Consider the following 17,343-nt stretch of genomic DNA (forward strand, 5'->3'; position numbering starts at 1 on the left):
AGCAACGTGAAGATAATCTTTCAGCATTTTTAGACGAGCGTCCGTATCGTCTAGGTGTGCGAACAGCCCCCCCTGCTCAATCCCCATACGTCAGGATCAGAGAAAGTCAGCGCAAGAGAGAGAGAAAAGTAAGTTGGGTAGCTTCTCAGCCATCTGCCAATAGCGTCCCTTGTATGAAATCAACTGGGCAAACCAACTGAGGAAGCATGTACCAGAAATTAAAAGACCCATTGTCCTCAGAAACCCGCGAAGCAGCGAAAAATCCGCGATATATATTTAAATATGCTTACATATAAAATCCGCGATGGAGTGAAGCCGCGAAAGGCGAAGCGCGATATAGCGAGGGATTACTGTACTGTTGTTTCATCTGTGAATGCACTATTCTCGACAGAACTGGCCACTCCGTAAAAAGTTAGTTCCAGGACAGAAAAATGTGGCACATGAATCACTCGTCGACCCGGCAAAGATATTTTTGCCTCCTCATCACATTAAACCGGGACTCATGAAGAATTTCGTGAAAGCACTGAACAAGGAAGGCGAAGGTTTTCGTTATTTAAGACAGATGTTCCCAAGAATAACTGACTCCAAGATCAAAGAGGCAATTTTTGTTGGCCCCCAGATCAGACATATTAAGAGTGACAAGCTGTTTGAAGATCTGTTAGTTGGGCTGGAAAAAATTGCCTGGAAAGCCTTCAAAGAGTTTGTTGACAATTTTTTGGGCAAATACAGAGCCCCAAACTCCATTCAGCTGATAGACAAACTTCTCAAAGCATACAAGTCAATGAAATGCAACATGTCACTCAAGATTCATTTCCTCCACTCACACTTGGACTTCTTCCCCGCAAATCTTGGTGCTGTTAGTGACGAACACGGTGAAAGGTTTCACCAGGACATTGCTACGATGGAGAGACGATACCAGGGCAACTGGAATCCGTCAATGCTGACTGACTACTGTTGGACACTGCAACGTGATGCACCAGACATTGAATACAAAAGAAAATCAGGAGCAAAACACTTTTAATTGAATTAGCTGAATTTAATAACTTATGCGAAACATAAACGTGACTAAATACGTTATTGTCAGTAAACATATAAATGTCTGTTTCTCAGAGTTCTTACGTGATGCAGTAAAACCTAAACTATATTTGTGCATTCCCAGTTGGTACCTGTCACAATCAGCAAAACCTTTTTAGGAAGCAAGACATTTCAGAAAAATTGTTGTGCAGTGTTTGATTGATTCTGCTAGCTTAATACACAGGAGGTGAGGCAATAGAGCTCACCTCTAGTGGGTGGCCCAGCCCTTCGTATAGTTCTCTGTATGCGGCCCCCAGTGAAAAGAGTTTGGACACCCCTGATATAAAGGGACCACACATTATATAAACTTAAATACATTTGCTAAGCAATTAAGATACAGACTCCGAGATAAGGGAGGTACGGTCTATATGAGCCAAGAGGGACATCTTAAGGCAATTTTCTGGAAGAGCTAATGATATGGAAATACGTGTGCCACAAGCAGCACAGGTCAAAGCAATAAATACATTTTTTGAGATTTCCTTAAAAATTTTGCACATTGTATCCAAGCCACTGGTGGTTCATCTGGAATCCAGGGGACCTTCAGGGTGTGGAACAGTGCGGTCAGATGGACCCCCCTTGCCCTTCTCTTACAGACACATAACTCTTACAATCTCCATAAACTGTGTTTCATTGTTTTCTAATGGCAGCATAGCATTCATGTTGGATACAATATCATCTAACTCTTGTCTTAGTAAGACTTTAAGGAATTTTGCCAACACAATGAGACCATTCAGCCCATGTAGCTCATCTGGTTATCGAATACCTGAGCCATCCCAGTATGTTGTCTCGCCATTTCCTTCAAGCCGTTGGAGTATCTGCTACAACTATATGATGGTTCCTTTCTGATTCTGGACAACTATTGGATGATGAAGTGCTTCCTAGAATCTCTTATACATTTCCCCACCTTGTCACTTACTATTAAGTGCTGAAATGGGTTTTGCTCGGCTAATTCCTGTCTCGCCAGACATAACACATCAAAATGGCGGGGCTCAGTTAGGAATAGCACTTGTTTAATAGTTTTGCTCGCAACTCTCTGACCTTAGGACTTTCTCTGGTGGTACCGACATCTATATTGTAAACAGTTGTCTGAATAAAGGTGAACAGGCTACAGAGAGATTCCTCATATTTGACACAGAACACAAAATGAGCTTTAAAAAGCTCGTCAAAGGCAGCGAGTGACGAGGTGGACTGACAGGGAATGAGAGATTTATCCATCACGACGTAGAAACTGTGCACATCGGCCTTTGTCGTGCCTATCGCCAAAAGGTATGGCTGGGGGTTCGTCTCAGTCTCTGCCAGGTAGGTATCCAGATTGGGGCATGACTAGTGGAAAAAGAGAAAAATGCAATCTCATTAGTGTATTCGTTTATTAAACAATGACATAAGCACAAAAGGAATTGGGCGAAACGTGAAGCAGAACACACCTTGTGGAACTTCACCAGTCGATCTGCTGCATCGCGGACACTGATCTTCAACGTCTTCTTTCTCCCTCCGGGTTGCGGTGCAAGGAGGTGCAGCAGAAGTAACAGGGATGCCATGTCACTGTCCCACTCTACAAAAGCAATAATACAAACATGGCACAGATCTGTTGGAAGGAGCAACAGCTTTGGTAGCCACATTGTTTGGCACCGGTTTGAGAGATAGCACTTAAAATATTGAAATGCATGGATGCGTACGAAAAGAATTGCTGAAAAGAAATTTGCAGGACACAGTAACGTTACAAGAAGTCATTGGTTTCAAAGTATCAACGAGCATCTGATTAGTGACTCCGTCATCCTAGTGATTTACCTACAAGGTGAGTGCATGAAACTTGGAGTCAAAATACCATAACAGGCAAACCTGCAATTTCCTAGAACAAGATTTTGATTTCCAGGAATTTATTACTTCGTCCTAGATGTGAGCAAAGCTGAGCATAATAAAAGTATTACACTCATCAAGCTAAATATTTTAACAGCCTTATGCAAATAATGTCAACGACAACATGAGACTGAATTTTTGAATACACAATGGGAGCTCTGAAAATCGAGAGAACACCTTATGAGAAGGATTTAGGAGTCGTGGTAGACAGTCAGACAGTGTTCAGAAGCCATTAAGAAGGCAAACAGAATGTTAGGTTATATAGCGCCTTGATGGGTGGCATACAAGTCCAAGGAGGTTCTGCTCAAGTTTTATAACACACTGGTGAGGCCTTATCTGGAGTCCTGTGTGCAGTTTTGGTCTCCATGCCACAAAAAGGACATAGCAGCATAGGAGTACAGTTGTGCTTGAAAGTTTGCGAATCCTTTAGAATTTTCTATATTTCTGCATAAATATGACCTAAAACATCATCAGATTTTCACTCAAATCCTAAAAGTAGATAAAGAGAAACCAGTTAAACAAATGAGACAAAAATATTATACTTGGTCATTTATTTATTGAGGAAAATGGTCGAATATTACATATTTGTGAGTGGCAAAAGTATGTGAACCTCTAGGATTAGCAGTTAGTATGAAAGGTGAAATTAGAGTCGGTTGTTTTCAATCAACGGGATGACAATCAGGTGTGAGTGGGCACCCTGTGTTATTTAAAGAACAGGGGTCTATCAAAGTCTGCTCTTCACAACACGTTTGTGGAAGTGTATCATGGCACGAACAAAGGAGATTTCTGAGGACCTCAGAAAAAGAGTTGTTGATGCTCATCAGGCTGGAAAAGGTTACAAAACCATCTCTAAAGAGTTTGGACTCCACCAATCCACAGTCAGACAGATTGTGTACAACTGGAGGAAATTCAAGACCATTGTTACCCTCCCCAGGAGTGGTCGACCAACAAAGATCACTCCAAGAGCAAGGCGTGTAATAGTCACAATGGACCCCAGGGTAACTTCTAAGCAACTGAAGGTCTCTCTCACATTGGCTAATGTTCATGTTCATGAGTCCACCATCAGGAGGACACTGAACAACGATGGCGTGCATGGCAGGGTTGCAAGGAGAAAGCCACTGCTCTCCAAAAAAACCATTGCTGCTCGTCTGCAGTTTGTTAAAGATCACGTGGACAAACCAGAAGGCAATTGGAAGAATGTTTTGTGGACAGATGAGACCAAAATAGAACTTTATGGTTTAAATGAAAAGCGTTATGTTTGGAGAAAGGAAAACACTGCATTCCAGCATAAGAACCTTATCCCATCTGTGAAACATGGTGGTGGTGGTATCATGGTTTGGGCCTGTTTTGCTGCATCTGGGCCAGGACGGCATTGATGGAACAATGAATTATGAATTATATCAGAGAATTCTAAAGGAAAATGTCAGGACATGTGTCCATGAACTGAATCTCAAGAGAAGGTGGGTCATTCAGCAAGACAACGACCCTAAGCACACAAGTCCTTCTACCAAAGAATGGTTAAAGAAGAATAAAGTTAATGTTTTGGAATGGCCAAGTCAAAGTCCTGACCTTAATCCAATCGAACTATTGTGGAAGGACCTGAAGCGAGAAGTTAATGTGAGGAAACCCACCAACATCCCAGAGTTGAAGCTGTTCTGTATGGAGGAATGGGCTAAAATTCCTCCAAGCCGGTGTGCAGGACTGATCAACAGTTACCAGAAAAGTTTAGTTGCAGTTATTGCTGCAAAGGGGGGTCACACCAGATACTGAAAGCAAAGGTTCACATACTTTTGCCACTCACAGATATGTAATATTCAATCATTTTCCTTAATAAATAAATGACCAAGTATAATATTTTTGTCTCATTTGTTTAACTGGTTTCTCTTTATCTACTTTTAGGACTTGAGTGAAACTCTGATGATGTTTTAGGTCATATTTATGCAGAAATATAGAAAATTCTAAAGGGTTCACAAACTTTCAAGCACAACTGTAAGTCCAGAGAAGAGCGACTAGGCTGATTCAGGGCTACAGGGGATGAGTTATGAGGGAAAGATTAAAAGAGCTGAGCCTTTACAGTTTAAACTAAAGCAGCTGAAGAGGAGATCTGACTGAAGTGTTTAAAATTATGAAGGGAATTAGGATAGTGGATCAAGACAGTGACTTTAAAATCAAGAACACGGGGACACAGTTGAGAATTTGCTAAGGGTAAATTTCACATAAACATTAGGAAGTTTTTCTTTACACAAAGAATGATAGACAAATGGAATAAGCGAGATAGTAGTGTGGTTGACAGTAAGACGTTAGGGACTTTCAAAAGAAATAAGTGGATAGGACTGCCGGTCTTTGTTAGGCTGAATGGCCTGCTCTCGTCCAGATTGTTCTAATGTTCTAATTATAAAGGAATTGCGTATGACCGCCACTAATCTCAGTCCCTGTGACCCCATCAGGGTCTCACTCCTGGCTCCACACTTCTTACATTTGCCTTTTCTCCCCTTATTGTTAATTATTTTCTAATTGGTTTCATAAAGAGCCTTAATGTTATGTGATTGGCATGGTGGTGCAGTGGTAGCACTACTGCCTGGCAGTAAGGAGACTGAGTTCGATTTCCGGGTCCTCCCCATGTGGACTTTGCATGTTCTCACCGTGTCTGTGTGGGTTTCCTCTGGGCTCTCCGGTTTTCTCCCACAGACATGCTTGTTAGGTTGGTTGGCGATCCTAAATTTGCTGTTGTGTGTGTGTGTGCCCTACGATTGACTGGCACCCAATATGGAGTTTTTCCTGCCTTGTGGCCTATGCTAGCTGGGATAGGTTCCAGCAGACCCCTGTGATCCTGTTCAGGACTAAGTGGGTTAGAAAATGACTGACTGACATCCTTAATTAGAACGTTTTATTTGTGGCTAGACTACATCATCCTTTAATAACCTTTTCATTTTATTTTAACTATTGTTTTGTATTGAGTTACACTATATTAGGAACATTAGTATTTTTTGAAAGCCGCTTCTCATATAATCTTTAAGCAATGTGGACTCAAGTCGCTTCTAGGATTGAGATTAGGGGTCCTAAGGCCTAAGCTTCATTAGTTTCACAGTAGGTCCTCCCCTGGGTGTGAGGGGGACCTTTCCATTTTTTGCTCTGAAACATCCCTGGTGTCGGTATTGAGGTCCAAGAGCTGGTATCGATACCGAAGTCAAGTCTTTACTACTGATCCAACACTATGGTGCTTGTTTGATAACCTGACATTCTTGAGAAAGCTTTACATGTTTATAAAGAAAGTCTTTCCACTGTTTTCAGGTAAAGTGTACCCATTTGGTCTTAAGTAAAATGGCATCTGACATCCAATCATTTCCAACATGTCATATGGGAAAGCACCCATTAATAACAAGTGTGACAGTAAACACGGCATGGCATCATCAACACACAAGTCAAATAAAGCAATAAAACTAATTTCAAGGAATAAAAATATGAAAAATAATTAAGAAAGTGATATAATAAGTTTAAGCCATAGAAGAACCTGGCACAACCCTTCTAAAACAGACACAACCCTTCTAGTGCCTGAATTATCACCAACAAACTTCATATGTCGTATCTGATCAATCGTATTTGGCAGTACCTGAATTGTCCAGGTTTTCATCTTCTTTCTTTACGTTGGCAGAGTTCAACAGCTTCTGCAGGAAGGGTGTGGATGGCAGTGTCCTTGCTTCCCTGATCACTTTATCTTTGAAAGCAACGCTCCACTTTTGAAGAAACTTTGATGCTGTTTCTTCTCCAAAGAGCAAACTGAAGTCTTGAAGTACCTAAATCGTGAGAGTCCAAGAGATGATCGAGTAAGCTTCAAATTCAAGTTAGAGAAATCAAGACTGACACCTTTTGGTCAAATGCAGAAACTCACCAATCCCTTGATGTCTAGAAAACGGGGAAAAACCTTCAGTAGGATGGTGGATTTCTCTTGGTCATGGACAAAGCACTGTCTATATTGGAAGGTCTGTCTCATCTTGAGCAGGACAAGCTGGCTGTTGTTGGAGTGATTCATTAGGGATATGGCTTCTCTACATTGGTCACCTTGCAGCTGATCCTCAAGATAGATTGTGTCTCTTGACATTGCTGGACCTCCAGTGTTCTGATTCTCTGTATTTTCATGAATATGTCTTGGCCTTGTCTTCCGCTGAATGGTTTTTAGCCTCCACGATAGGAAGCCAGTCCCGCTCTGACTGTCATAGAAATGTTCCTAGTGGACCACACAGAGATCATGAAAACACAAGTGGCTATAATCAATAAATGTGACATCCAAGCATACCATACTTTAAAACATGTTGTAAAAGAAGGGCATTCACTGACATCTTCTCCTAAAATAATGGGGGAGGACACAGGACTGAGGAAAACCGTTTTGCTATAACCAATAAAGCACATACTAAACAAGGTCACCAAAAGTGTTAAAGGAAGGTGGACACTGTATGAAACACCTCTCTACCCTGGGCTTTGCTATCCTGAAATTCTTAATCCTGTCTATTTGGTGTGGTGGGTCAGCCCCAAACTGCAGAAACTAGGAAGTATGACCTCATAACCCCTGTCCTTAAAACACTACACTGGCTTCCAGTTAAACTTAGAAATGATTTCAAAATTATTTTTCTTACATTCCAGACTATAATTGGTCTAGGCCCTGCATACATATCTGAACCTTTCAATACACACATTACAGTCTTAAAATGTTTGTCTATTAAGGATTCCAACGATTACTTAAAGCACAATGTGGGGTCAAGCTCTTAGCTACAGGGCCATAAACCTATGGAATAATTTGCCTGCTTGTAAAAGAGATACCCTCTGGTTTTAGCCTTTAAATCCCACCTGAAGACTCAGTACTTTAGTTTAACATAGTCTGATTGGCAGTTTTGAGTAGCGGTTCTTATTACATCTCTGTTTGTTAGTCATTTTCACATAAGTACAAGGACTACATGTTCATTACCAGCTGTTACTGACTCTCCTCTATTCTGTTGCTTTTCTCTTCTTGTGCCACTTGGTTCCACCCCTATACTACCAAGTTGCTACTCCTGCCTATAGACAGTGGCACCATAGTTACTGGGAACCTTGGAATTCAAGGATGAAATTTTGCGAGACTGTTCAGCACACACTTATAGTATTGTAGAATGCCCTGCAGGTGGTGGGCAGCTGGTTGGCCAAAGCAACCAGAAGTATGACTCAGTTTGATTTTGACTGTGACTTGTTCTGTTATAACTGTCCGAAGACCCACAGGGGCTTATTTTCTCCAGGGTGTCATGTTTCAGCCAACACCATGTTTATGTCTGTTTTACCCCCACTCCTCAAAACCACTTATCAAAAAAAAAAAAACAACACTCAGTCCATCCCAAGTTAACAATTCAAGGCCTGTCTCTCCATTCCTTTCTTTTCAAAACATCTGAATGTGCCATGTCTAACCAGGCCTCTTCTTTCCTTGTATAGAACGGGTTGCTTGATTCCAACCAGTCCGGAATCAAAATGAATCCCTCTACTGAGGTAGTTCTACTGACTGTGGTTGACCAACTACAATTAGCTAGAGCTTCCAACATGTCATTGATCCCGATCCTTCTGGATCTCTCCTCTGCCTTTGACACACTCAACCATGAGATCTGGTTGGTCATCCAAGAGGTGGGGTCCACCTGTCCATCTACATTAAGGGGCTGCTCTCACCCCTATAAAGGCTGGGAAAAGCCATAGTCCCTTGCGGTTCATTCTGACTTCTCCTGATTGTTGCTACTGGGATTTTTGTGAATTTTTGATTAATCGTTTCGGTTTGTGTCGGCACTGTGTGTGCTTTGGATGGTGTATTTTAAAGGCTTTGTCTTCTGTGTTTTTTGTTTTCTTTGGAGCTTCTTGTTAAACTGAGCCTTTTTAAAATGATAATTTTTTTTATTTATAAACATAGTACATTGCCCCTTGTGTGACTTGCCAGGCTTTTGAAGGTATTTTCCTCCTCTAGTGGGCATTTTGAACTGTTATTGGAATGTTTGAGCTTAGGGACTCTCTAGTTCACAACACAGGGATGCTTCTGAGTGGAGATTTTGTTTTCTACTCCTCTTTTCCTAAATGGAATATTTTAGTTATAATTTAAAGAATTCTATTTTGTTATGATTTTATTTTTGTATAATAATTAAATAGAAAATGCTGTGTGCATGTTTTAGTTTTATAATGATAGGGTCCTAAGATGACCCCATTTTTCCCTTTGGACTCTTTGTTATGTAGACCATAACAGAATGTCCCAGATCCCATCTTCGTCACCAAGTGAATTACCATGAACTCACACGACAGAGCATCTCAGTTTGAACATTTGGACTGTGGTGAACTATTGGAAGGTCAGTCACAAAATGTAACATCTGGCTCAATGCGATCTCCTTGTTAGTGTGAGCCAATAGGAGAACTCCTTTATTCAGTTATGCAGAGACCATTTCTAAATATTGCAACTAGTGCTTCTTCTGATGACATCTGCTGATCTGTCAGCCTCCACCTATTCTGCTCAGCTTTGGCTCTACACTCCAACTGTCCTCGATGCAAATCCCATCCTCATCGCCAAATGAATTGTCATGGATTCACACCATGAAGCATTTCATTTTGAAGATTTGCACTGTAGTGTACTGTCAGTTTACTGAAATATTGCATTGACACAAGTATTCAGACCCCTTACTTGTGAATTTCCCATTGGGATTAATAAAGTATCTATCTATCTATCTATCTATCTATCTATCTATCTATCTATCTATCTATCTATCTATCTATCTATCTATCTATCTATCTATCTATCTATCTATCTATCTATCTATCTATCTATCTATCTATCTATCTATCTATCTATCTATCTATCTATCTATCTATCTATCTATCTATCTATCTATCTACTCACTTTCGTTGAAGCCCCTTTGGCAACAAAAGACTGCTGGGAGTACAGTGCAACTGTTTCAGCTTGGCGCATGGCAGCAAACCGTTTTCATTTTGGACATATGCAGCACTGCTCTCCTAAATAATGACAAGGCAGGCATGCAGGTACTGTACCTTGCAGTCTTGGTGATTTAAATGGAAATTAAAGAGTTAATGTAAGCGACTCCAGGGTCAGTCAGTAAGTATGTTACATTGCTGGTCCTTCAGCTTTAGAGGGATTTTTTTACACCTCTCGATTTGGTACAATTGCTATATTATGCTAGTGGTTGTCTGAACTTAAATTCAAGAGAAGAGGTCAGAAACATCTCACTGTCTGGAGGGTGAAAAACCGGGACTTGGAGAAAGGGTGAGAAAGGATGCAAGGAAGACAAGGAGAAAGCTTGTCATGAGACAGACTGTCACCACTAAAAACCTGCATATGGAGTCCTCTAATGCAGGGGTGTCGAACTCCGGGCCTGGAGTTCTAACTCTTTTCCTTATCAGTGACCAGTTCTCACTGCTAATTAACTCCTTTTCCCTTCATTTTAATAGCCCTGTTTTTAAGGATTCAGTCCTCTGAAATTATCCCATTCTTCATTAAATGACAGCCAAACATAAATGAAACATGAAACGAGCCATAGTTATAGATTATGGTATAACCTTTTACCCCCTGTAACTTAACATGAGATTGAGATTGAACCTTCTTAGCTATATCTGTAATACGGCGTGTGTGTGTGTGTGTGTTAATTAAGCCACTGTGTGTTTCGGAATAGGCGCATTACTGGCATGGACTGAAAGACCCATTAACAAACTGTAAATGGGACAGGTGTACAGTTTTCTGACCGTACAGAAATGGTTCAACTGTATTAGCAAACTTAAAACTGTGGAACTTTGGTAATTTTGGGTAAACGCTGCTACGTTTTAGGTTATGGACTCATTTTACTTGTGACATGTCTCTTTAGATGTCAACTCACCTTATGCTGAACAATGATCTTAAGGTGGGAGGCCAGTTGCACTTTGCAGGTTGACACACCACACTGATGTCCTGCTAATAAAATGTCCATGCTGAGGGGCTGCACTGCACCTGCTCCTGCTGGTTGGTGGGTTCCTGACAGATGTCTGCTGTCTGGCTGCCACTTGTGCCCTTCTGCCCTCATCTTGTCTCTCTCAGTTTTTCTTGCTATAAGTAGAGTGTCAGGCACTCTTGGCATGTGTTGGATTGTCTTCCTGTTAGCATCTCAGTGGAGTCTTCTCATTATGTCCTAGGTTGCCAGTCTGATGCTCTTAAAGGGTTCACTTCTGGGACAACATGCATGACAGATTTTGCTGCACTACTCCATTGGACTACCATTCCCAGCAATCCTGGAAGTAAAATGCTATCGGGCAAGTCAGGATTTACGCATGGGTTGCTGGGAAGAAACATGATGAGGCGCTACCTTTGAAAAGGACCTGGAATATACATGACGCTACATGACTAGTGCACTTGCGTTTGACTCGTACGCTTTACTGACTACACTTGTGCACGCGTACTTTTTGTAAATCTGGAGGATTCCATCAGATGGCAGTGCAATAAATCATCTAGGTGGGAAAACAATGTCCGGTTTCGCTGTGTTGTGAGCTAAGGGAAGAAAGAGGTTGACGATAAAAATTCTTTGCATTTTGATGCTGTTGTGAAGGTGCAAAAAAAGATGACAATAGCGACACAGAAGAAGGTATGTGAGACCTTTAGATATATCACGTCAATATGACGGGGAATATGGGACACTTGTATTACCTATACAAGAAATGGGCGAAGAAAAGCACCATGAATACTTTTGTACATCAGCATTTAATTCAGATGATTTGTTTCACCACATGGAACCATTCATCAAACATCGAAGTCCGCACATTGATCCTGTCAGAGCTGCAATGTCTATAATTTCTAACCTGCTCTATCAGCTCTTCCTGGAAACATTCAGCCATGGTGATAGAAATGCTGATGTCACGTACCAAAACTTGAAAACATTGGCCACCCATATTTTTGCTGATACTGAAGCTCATGCACGCGTCGTGTTAATTTATGAAGACGTACTCAGAGAACATGTCAAAGGAACATTCTGGACGTCAAGTATATCCTGGCCCTAAGACACCAGAAAGGATTGAGTTATTTTCTGTGTCTAATTGTTTCAAAGCTTCGCCCTCAATTGGATTACAAATACAACCACCTTGGCTTATGGTTTCTTGTCCTGTGCCAGCTTGCTTACGTGATTTCATCTTGGTTGTACACGTCTTTGTCTGAGGAGCACTCCCAATGACTTCACATCTTCACGTAGCAGCTGGAACTCGATAGGATAACATCGAGGAGGTTTCATTCCATTCATCACCATCACTGTTTGCCTCTGTGGAACCAGTCTGTTTGTGGTCTGTATCGTCAGTGTTCACTGTTTATGGTTTTGCGCTTACTGTTTTGTCAGGTTGCATCTGTTCAGTGGTAGTTTAACAGTTATCGCCTTTTGAATGCATGTTGTTTGTTAATTTTTTTTGCCATCTTTATTTGTTTAACGTGTTCTTTATTATCAATTCATTTCTGTCGCTGTGTTACATGTCTTTGCGTGCGAGTGTGTTTGTGTTGAGGCAAGGCTGGATGCATTTCTAGTGCCTCCATGCTAAAATAAACGAATCAGTGCTTTAAGGATAGTGTGAATCTGAGTGTCCTGCACCCGCCACACAATAATGGCCCGTGTCCTCCTACAGCGACATGTAGAAGCATTCCCATTCCTTTCTCTTTGTTTATCTGATGAAGATTTTCCTAAAGACTTGCAATTAATTGCCAGCTATGTAGCCGGTAACAGTATTTATTTTTTCATTGTTAAACCCACTTAATCCAATTTATGGTCACCGGGACTGGGCAGCATCAGACACAAGGCGGGAAATAATCACACTAGACAGGGCGCCAGTCCCCTTCACAGTGTGCTCAATATAATAATAATCAAGCCATCACTTACGTAACCTTTTTTGGAGAAGGGATCTTTCAAAGCTGGAAACAGTGTGATGATACCCAGTGCAGTGATTTCTTTAGTTTGCTTGCAGGGGATTCTTCTGTAAAATATGAAACCATGAATATGAGGTGCATGCTGACTGGGATTGAGTGGGACTCACACACATACACACACCAGGATTAATACAGTATCTATCTATCTATCTATCTATCTATCTATCTATCTATCTATCTATCTATCTATCTATCTATCTATCTATCTATCTATCTATCTATCTATCTATCTGTCTGTCTGTCTGTCTGTCTGTCTGTCTGTCTGTCTGTCTGTCTGTCTGTCTGTCTGTCTGTCTGTCTGTCTGTCTGTCTGTCAGGATCTCCAGTCACAGAAAAGCTGTGAAGTGAAATCTTCCTAGACACAATGCCATTTTCCTGCCCAAATGCATTTCCAGGATGCATACACTTGGAGGGTCTCTTCTAGGCCATAACAGGGTGAAAAAAGCTAGCCATGTAAGTGAAAAGCCCTGTCAAGGGGGGCCATCTTGGATTTTCTTCTATCATTTCACTTGGATGAAGCTGACCAATGGCACATTAGCAAACGATTCATTGGTCCTGTCTCTGCTTTAAGAAGGTTTATGGATTTCATTATTCGAGAGTTCATCTGCAAGTAGGTCAGCTTTGCTAGGAACCGGCATGACTTCTGATAGCTCTACAGCAGAAGAGTTCCAAATTCTTAATAAAGCTAATGGCATTGCCGGCGTATAAGAGAACTTACCCTTCTTGTTCAGTCATGTGAGCTGCCAGAATATTAACCAATTTTCTCCTGGATGAATCTGAGAGACCACCTGATTGTTTATAATCTTCCATCACAACTGCACCTCCCGGTGTTTTACTCAGAACTTCCCTCACCATCTGAAAATTAATTTCGACAGGTTAGGCTAATTGGCAATAGTGACTAGGGAATGTGTGTGTGTTTGTGTCACTGGCAAAAAATCACCCACGCCACTTGTGTCCTCACACCAAAATGTTGTCCATGATTTTCTCAAGGAATCGCACTATAATCCATCCCAGATGACACATTTTGGTAACATTGTAGTAACTGCTGGTCTTCACCTGTGAACCTGTGATGTCTGGATTACAAAGGTCCTCAGCGGTACCTTCCTTTTCTATGCTGTAAGCAGTAGAAGAACTTCCATGCCTGTATATGCAGAGACTTACTCTAAGCACAGCACTCATCCGCCACCATTTTTTGCTCAGCACTAAACTCCACCTGTCCACAATGTCATGCAAATCCTGCCGACTACGCCAAGTGTTTTGTTAATATAGATATTATATATTGCTCAGAAAAAAAATTAAGGGAACATTTAATCACACCAGTCTAACAGCAAGTCAATGAAACTTCAGGGAAACATAAGTGATTGTCCATCAACTTCACCTACCTTGATGCAAACGAAAGTGACAATAGGGGCACTGGAGAGGCAACAGCAAGACAACTCACAAAAAGGGAATGGCTTTAAAGGTGATGGTCCGGGACAATTGCTACCTCGTTATCCTTCCTGACTGATTCTTTTCTAGCTTTGTATTTTACTAGTGTCCTTGTCACTTCTGGTATCAATGAAGCGGATTCAGGTTGCACAGGTAGTGCAGCTCCTCCAGGATGGCACATCCATATGTGCTAGCTCAAGAATCTTTGCTGTGTCTCCCAGCACAGTCTCAAGAGCATGGAGGAGCTACCAGGAGATAGGCCATTACAAGAGGAGAGCTGGACAGGGCCATAGAAAGGCATCAACCCAGTAGCAGGACTGGTATCTGCTCTCTTGAGCAAGGAGGAGCACTGCCAGAACCTGGCTACTGGTGTTCATGTTTCTGTCCAAACTGTCAGAAACAGACTCTATGAGGGTGGCATGAGGGCTCAACGTCCTCTAGTAGGACCTGTGCTCACTGCCCATCTCCATGCAACGCAATTGGCATTCACCAGAAAATACACAACTGGCAAATTGGTCCAAATTGAACCCAGGCATTACCCACTTCTATTAGGCCAATTCAGAGGCTTCAGTTACCCCTACAGGTATGTCTTTGAGATGTGGGAGAAAACCAGAATGAGCAGGGAACACCTTCACAGACACGGAGATAATGTGCAAATGCTACACAGAAAGGAACGGAGCTGAGAATTGAACCTGGTTCATGACCACTCATATAATTCAACTAATAGTTGCCTTTTTCAATGTGAATGGTAAGAAGAATCCTATATAATACTAATAATACTAATAATAATAATAATAATGATAAGAAGAAGAATTATTATTATTAATAATAATAATAATAATAATAATAATAAGAAGAAGAAGAAGAAGAAGAAGAATTATTAATAATAATAATAATAATAATAATAATAATAATAATAATAATAATAAGAAGAAGAAGAAGAAGAAGAAGAATTATTATTAATAATAATAATAAGAAGAAGAAGAAGAAGAAGAATTATTATTATTAATAATAATAATAATAATAAGAAGAAGAAGAAGAAGAAGAAGAAGAAGAAGAAGAATTATTATTATTAATAATAATAATAAGAAGAAGAAGAATTATTATTAATAATAATAATAATAAGAAGAAGAATTATTAATAATAATAATAATAATAATAATAATAATAATAATAATAAGAAGAAGAAGAAGAAGAAGAAGAATTATTAATAATAATAATAATAATAATAATAATAATAATAATAATAAGAAGAAGAAGAAGAAGAAGAAGAAGAAGAAGAATTATTATTATTATTAATAATAATAATAATAATAATAAGAAGAAGAAGAAGAAGAAGAAGAAGAATGTAGACTCCATATAAACAGTGTCTGGTTTGCACCGAGGTCCCATCAGGATCTGAGGTTGCAAAGCTAACCACTGTGCCACCAAGCCTTCTTTCTGTAAATGTTTCTAAGGTACTTTCACTAAGAGCTTTCATAATGCCAACATGACATTCTCAAACCCATTTACTCCAATTCACAGTCACGGGGCATGCAGGAACCAAGCACGGATGGTCCAGCAGTCCTTTGTAGGGTCTACTACCTCAGACGGCCACGGGTCCAATTGACCTGCACGCACCTCATATGGAAGATACGGGATGAAAACCTGAGTACCCAAAAGAGAACATGCAGACATGTTGGATTCAAACCCAGTACACTGGGGTTGTGTGGAGTAACCACTGCGCCTTTCTACCATACAAGCACCTTTCTGCCTTAAGCATTCCCATTCACTGCAGGGTCTGATCACATGCTAATCTATCTATCTATCTATCTATCTATCTATCTATCTATCTATCTATCTATCTATCTATCTATCTATCTATCTATCTAATCACGCATTCGCGACCTCCTAAAGAGAGTGAGTACCTACATCTCGGGCTTTTCTGCCGTCCACCGTCTCATCGATTCCTTCCAGCCTGGCTCTTTTTGAAGAGGACACGCTATCCTGGTCACTGCCAATGCTGCTTGAGGGCGTCATTGACCTCGTATCTGTCACAACTGGTGAGGAAGCGACCAGTGGGGAATCTGAAAGACAGTGAATCATTTAGATGAACCATCACCCGACTCCCAAACGCCCAGATTTAACTCTAAGACCAAATACGTTTTCGTACCAAAACTTGTCCAGACAACAAAACAACTGTCAAGAGTCGTCACGAGGTCCGGGAAGACATCTTCATCGATTTCTGTGCCGGTGTTGTCCGTGACATCAATGTGGGACTCCGCCGGAATTGTAAACTTGCTCTTCACTAAAAGACAACGTGAGGTGAGTTAGTGCGAGGCTGCGAAGACGGCCCTCACAAACCGCAAATAAATTGTTAATGGCTATAAAATGTGTCATTAGCATACCTTTGGCGACAAACTCACTGAAGCAGGGCTCTGCCAGTTTGATGTACTTCTTGCAGTTCCTGTATTGCACTTTGACAATCATGCTTCACAGTGCCCGCGAGCTCCGAAGACGCACTAAAGTCAAAATCGAGTTGTCTAATAAACGAGAAGAGAAGCTAAAACGACGACCAGATTAAATGTAACAAATGATTCTAACCTGTCAATTTACACGCAATAATACAGTACCCCGGACCGCCGGGGTTCCGGGAGACTATGGTAAAGCTGCAAAAATCCGCGATCTATTTCTCACTGAAATACTGGAAGATGTCGTCAGCTTTGTGAACGCGGTGCTTGGCTGATTGTCTATCGGAATCGAAAACGTCTGCCTGTGTTAAAAGAAAATACATTTGCGAAGCAGATTTAAAGGCAGTAACGGGAAATATTCATTCATTTTGTCGTATCAGACGTCTGCTCCCCTTCACCCTGATACTAGAATAAGCGGAATCAGTAAAAATAATCCAGACAGACATCATACGAGATTAATTTGATCAAGACAAGAGTCACACTCCTCTCCATTTTTTAAAAAATCGATTAGTATATGTTTCGATCCTGTGGGTCAACACAGCAATGTCATCGGAACAAGTGCTTTGAAAGTTGTCCGTTGCAGGTTACGCCACAAGTCGG

The 17,343-nt window shown here is 40.9% G+C and overlaps 1 protein-coding gene across 1 annotated transcript; it reads right to left on the reverse strand.

Annotated features, from left to right (window-relative positions):
- Nucleotides 1-1,372: 1,372 nt before the first annotated feature.
- LOC114659647 (uncharacterized) lies at nucleotides 1,373-17,254 on the reverse strand. The gene is made up of 9 exons (XM_028812241.2): nucleotides 16,681-17,254; nucleotides 16,446-16,580; nucleotides 16,205-16,359; nucleotides 13,584-13,720; nucleotides 12,819-12,912; nucleotides 6,821-7,156; nucleotides 6,542-6,725; nucleotides 2,499-2,626; nucleotides 1,373-2,397 (listed from the first exon to the last, which is right to left on the reverse strand). Exons 1-9 carry the CDS (start codon nucleotides 16,760-16,762, stop codon nucleotides 2,068-2,070), a joined length of 1,581 nt encoding a protein of 526 aa, XP_028668074.1. The 5' UTR covers nucleotides 16,763-17,254; the 3' UTR covers nucleotides 1,373-2,067.
- Between the last annotated feature and the right edge of the window lie 89 nt (nucleotides 17,255-17,343).

This window comes from Erpetoichthys calabaricus, chromosome 10, assembly GCF_900747795.2.
Source record: "Erpetoichthys calabaricus chromosome 10, fErpCal1.3, whole genome shotgun sequence".
Classification (NCBI taxonomy): Eukaryota; Metazoa; Chordata; class Cladistia; order Polypteriformes; family Polypteridae; genus Erpetoichthys; species Erpetoichthys calabaricus.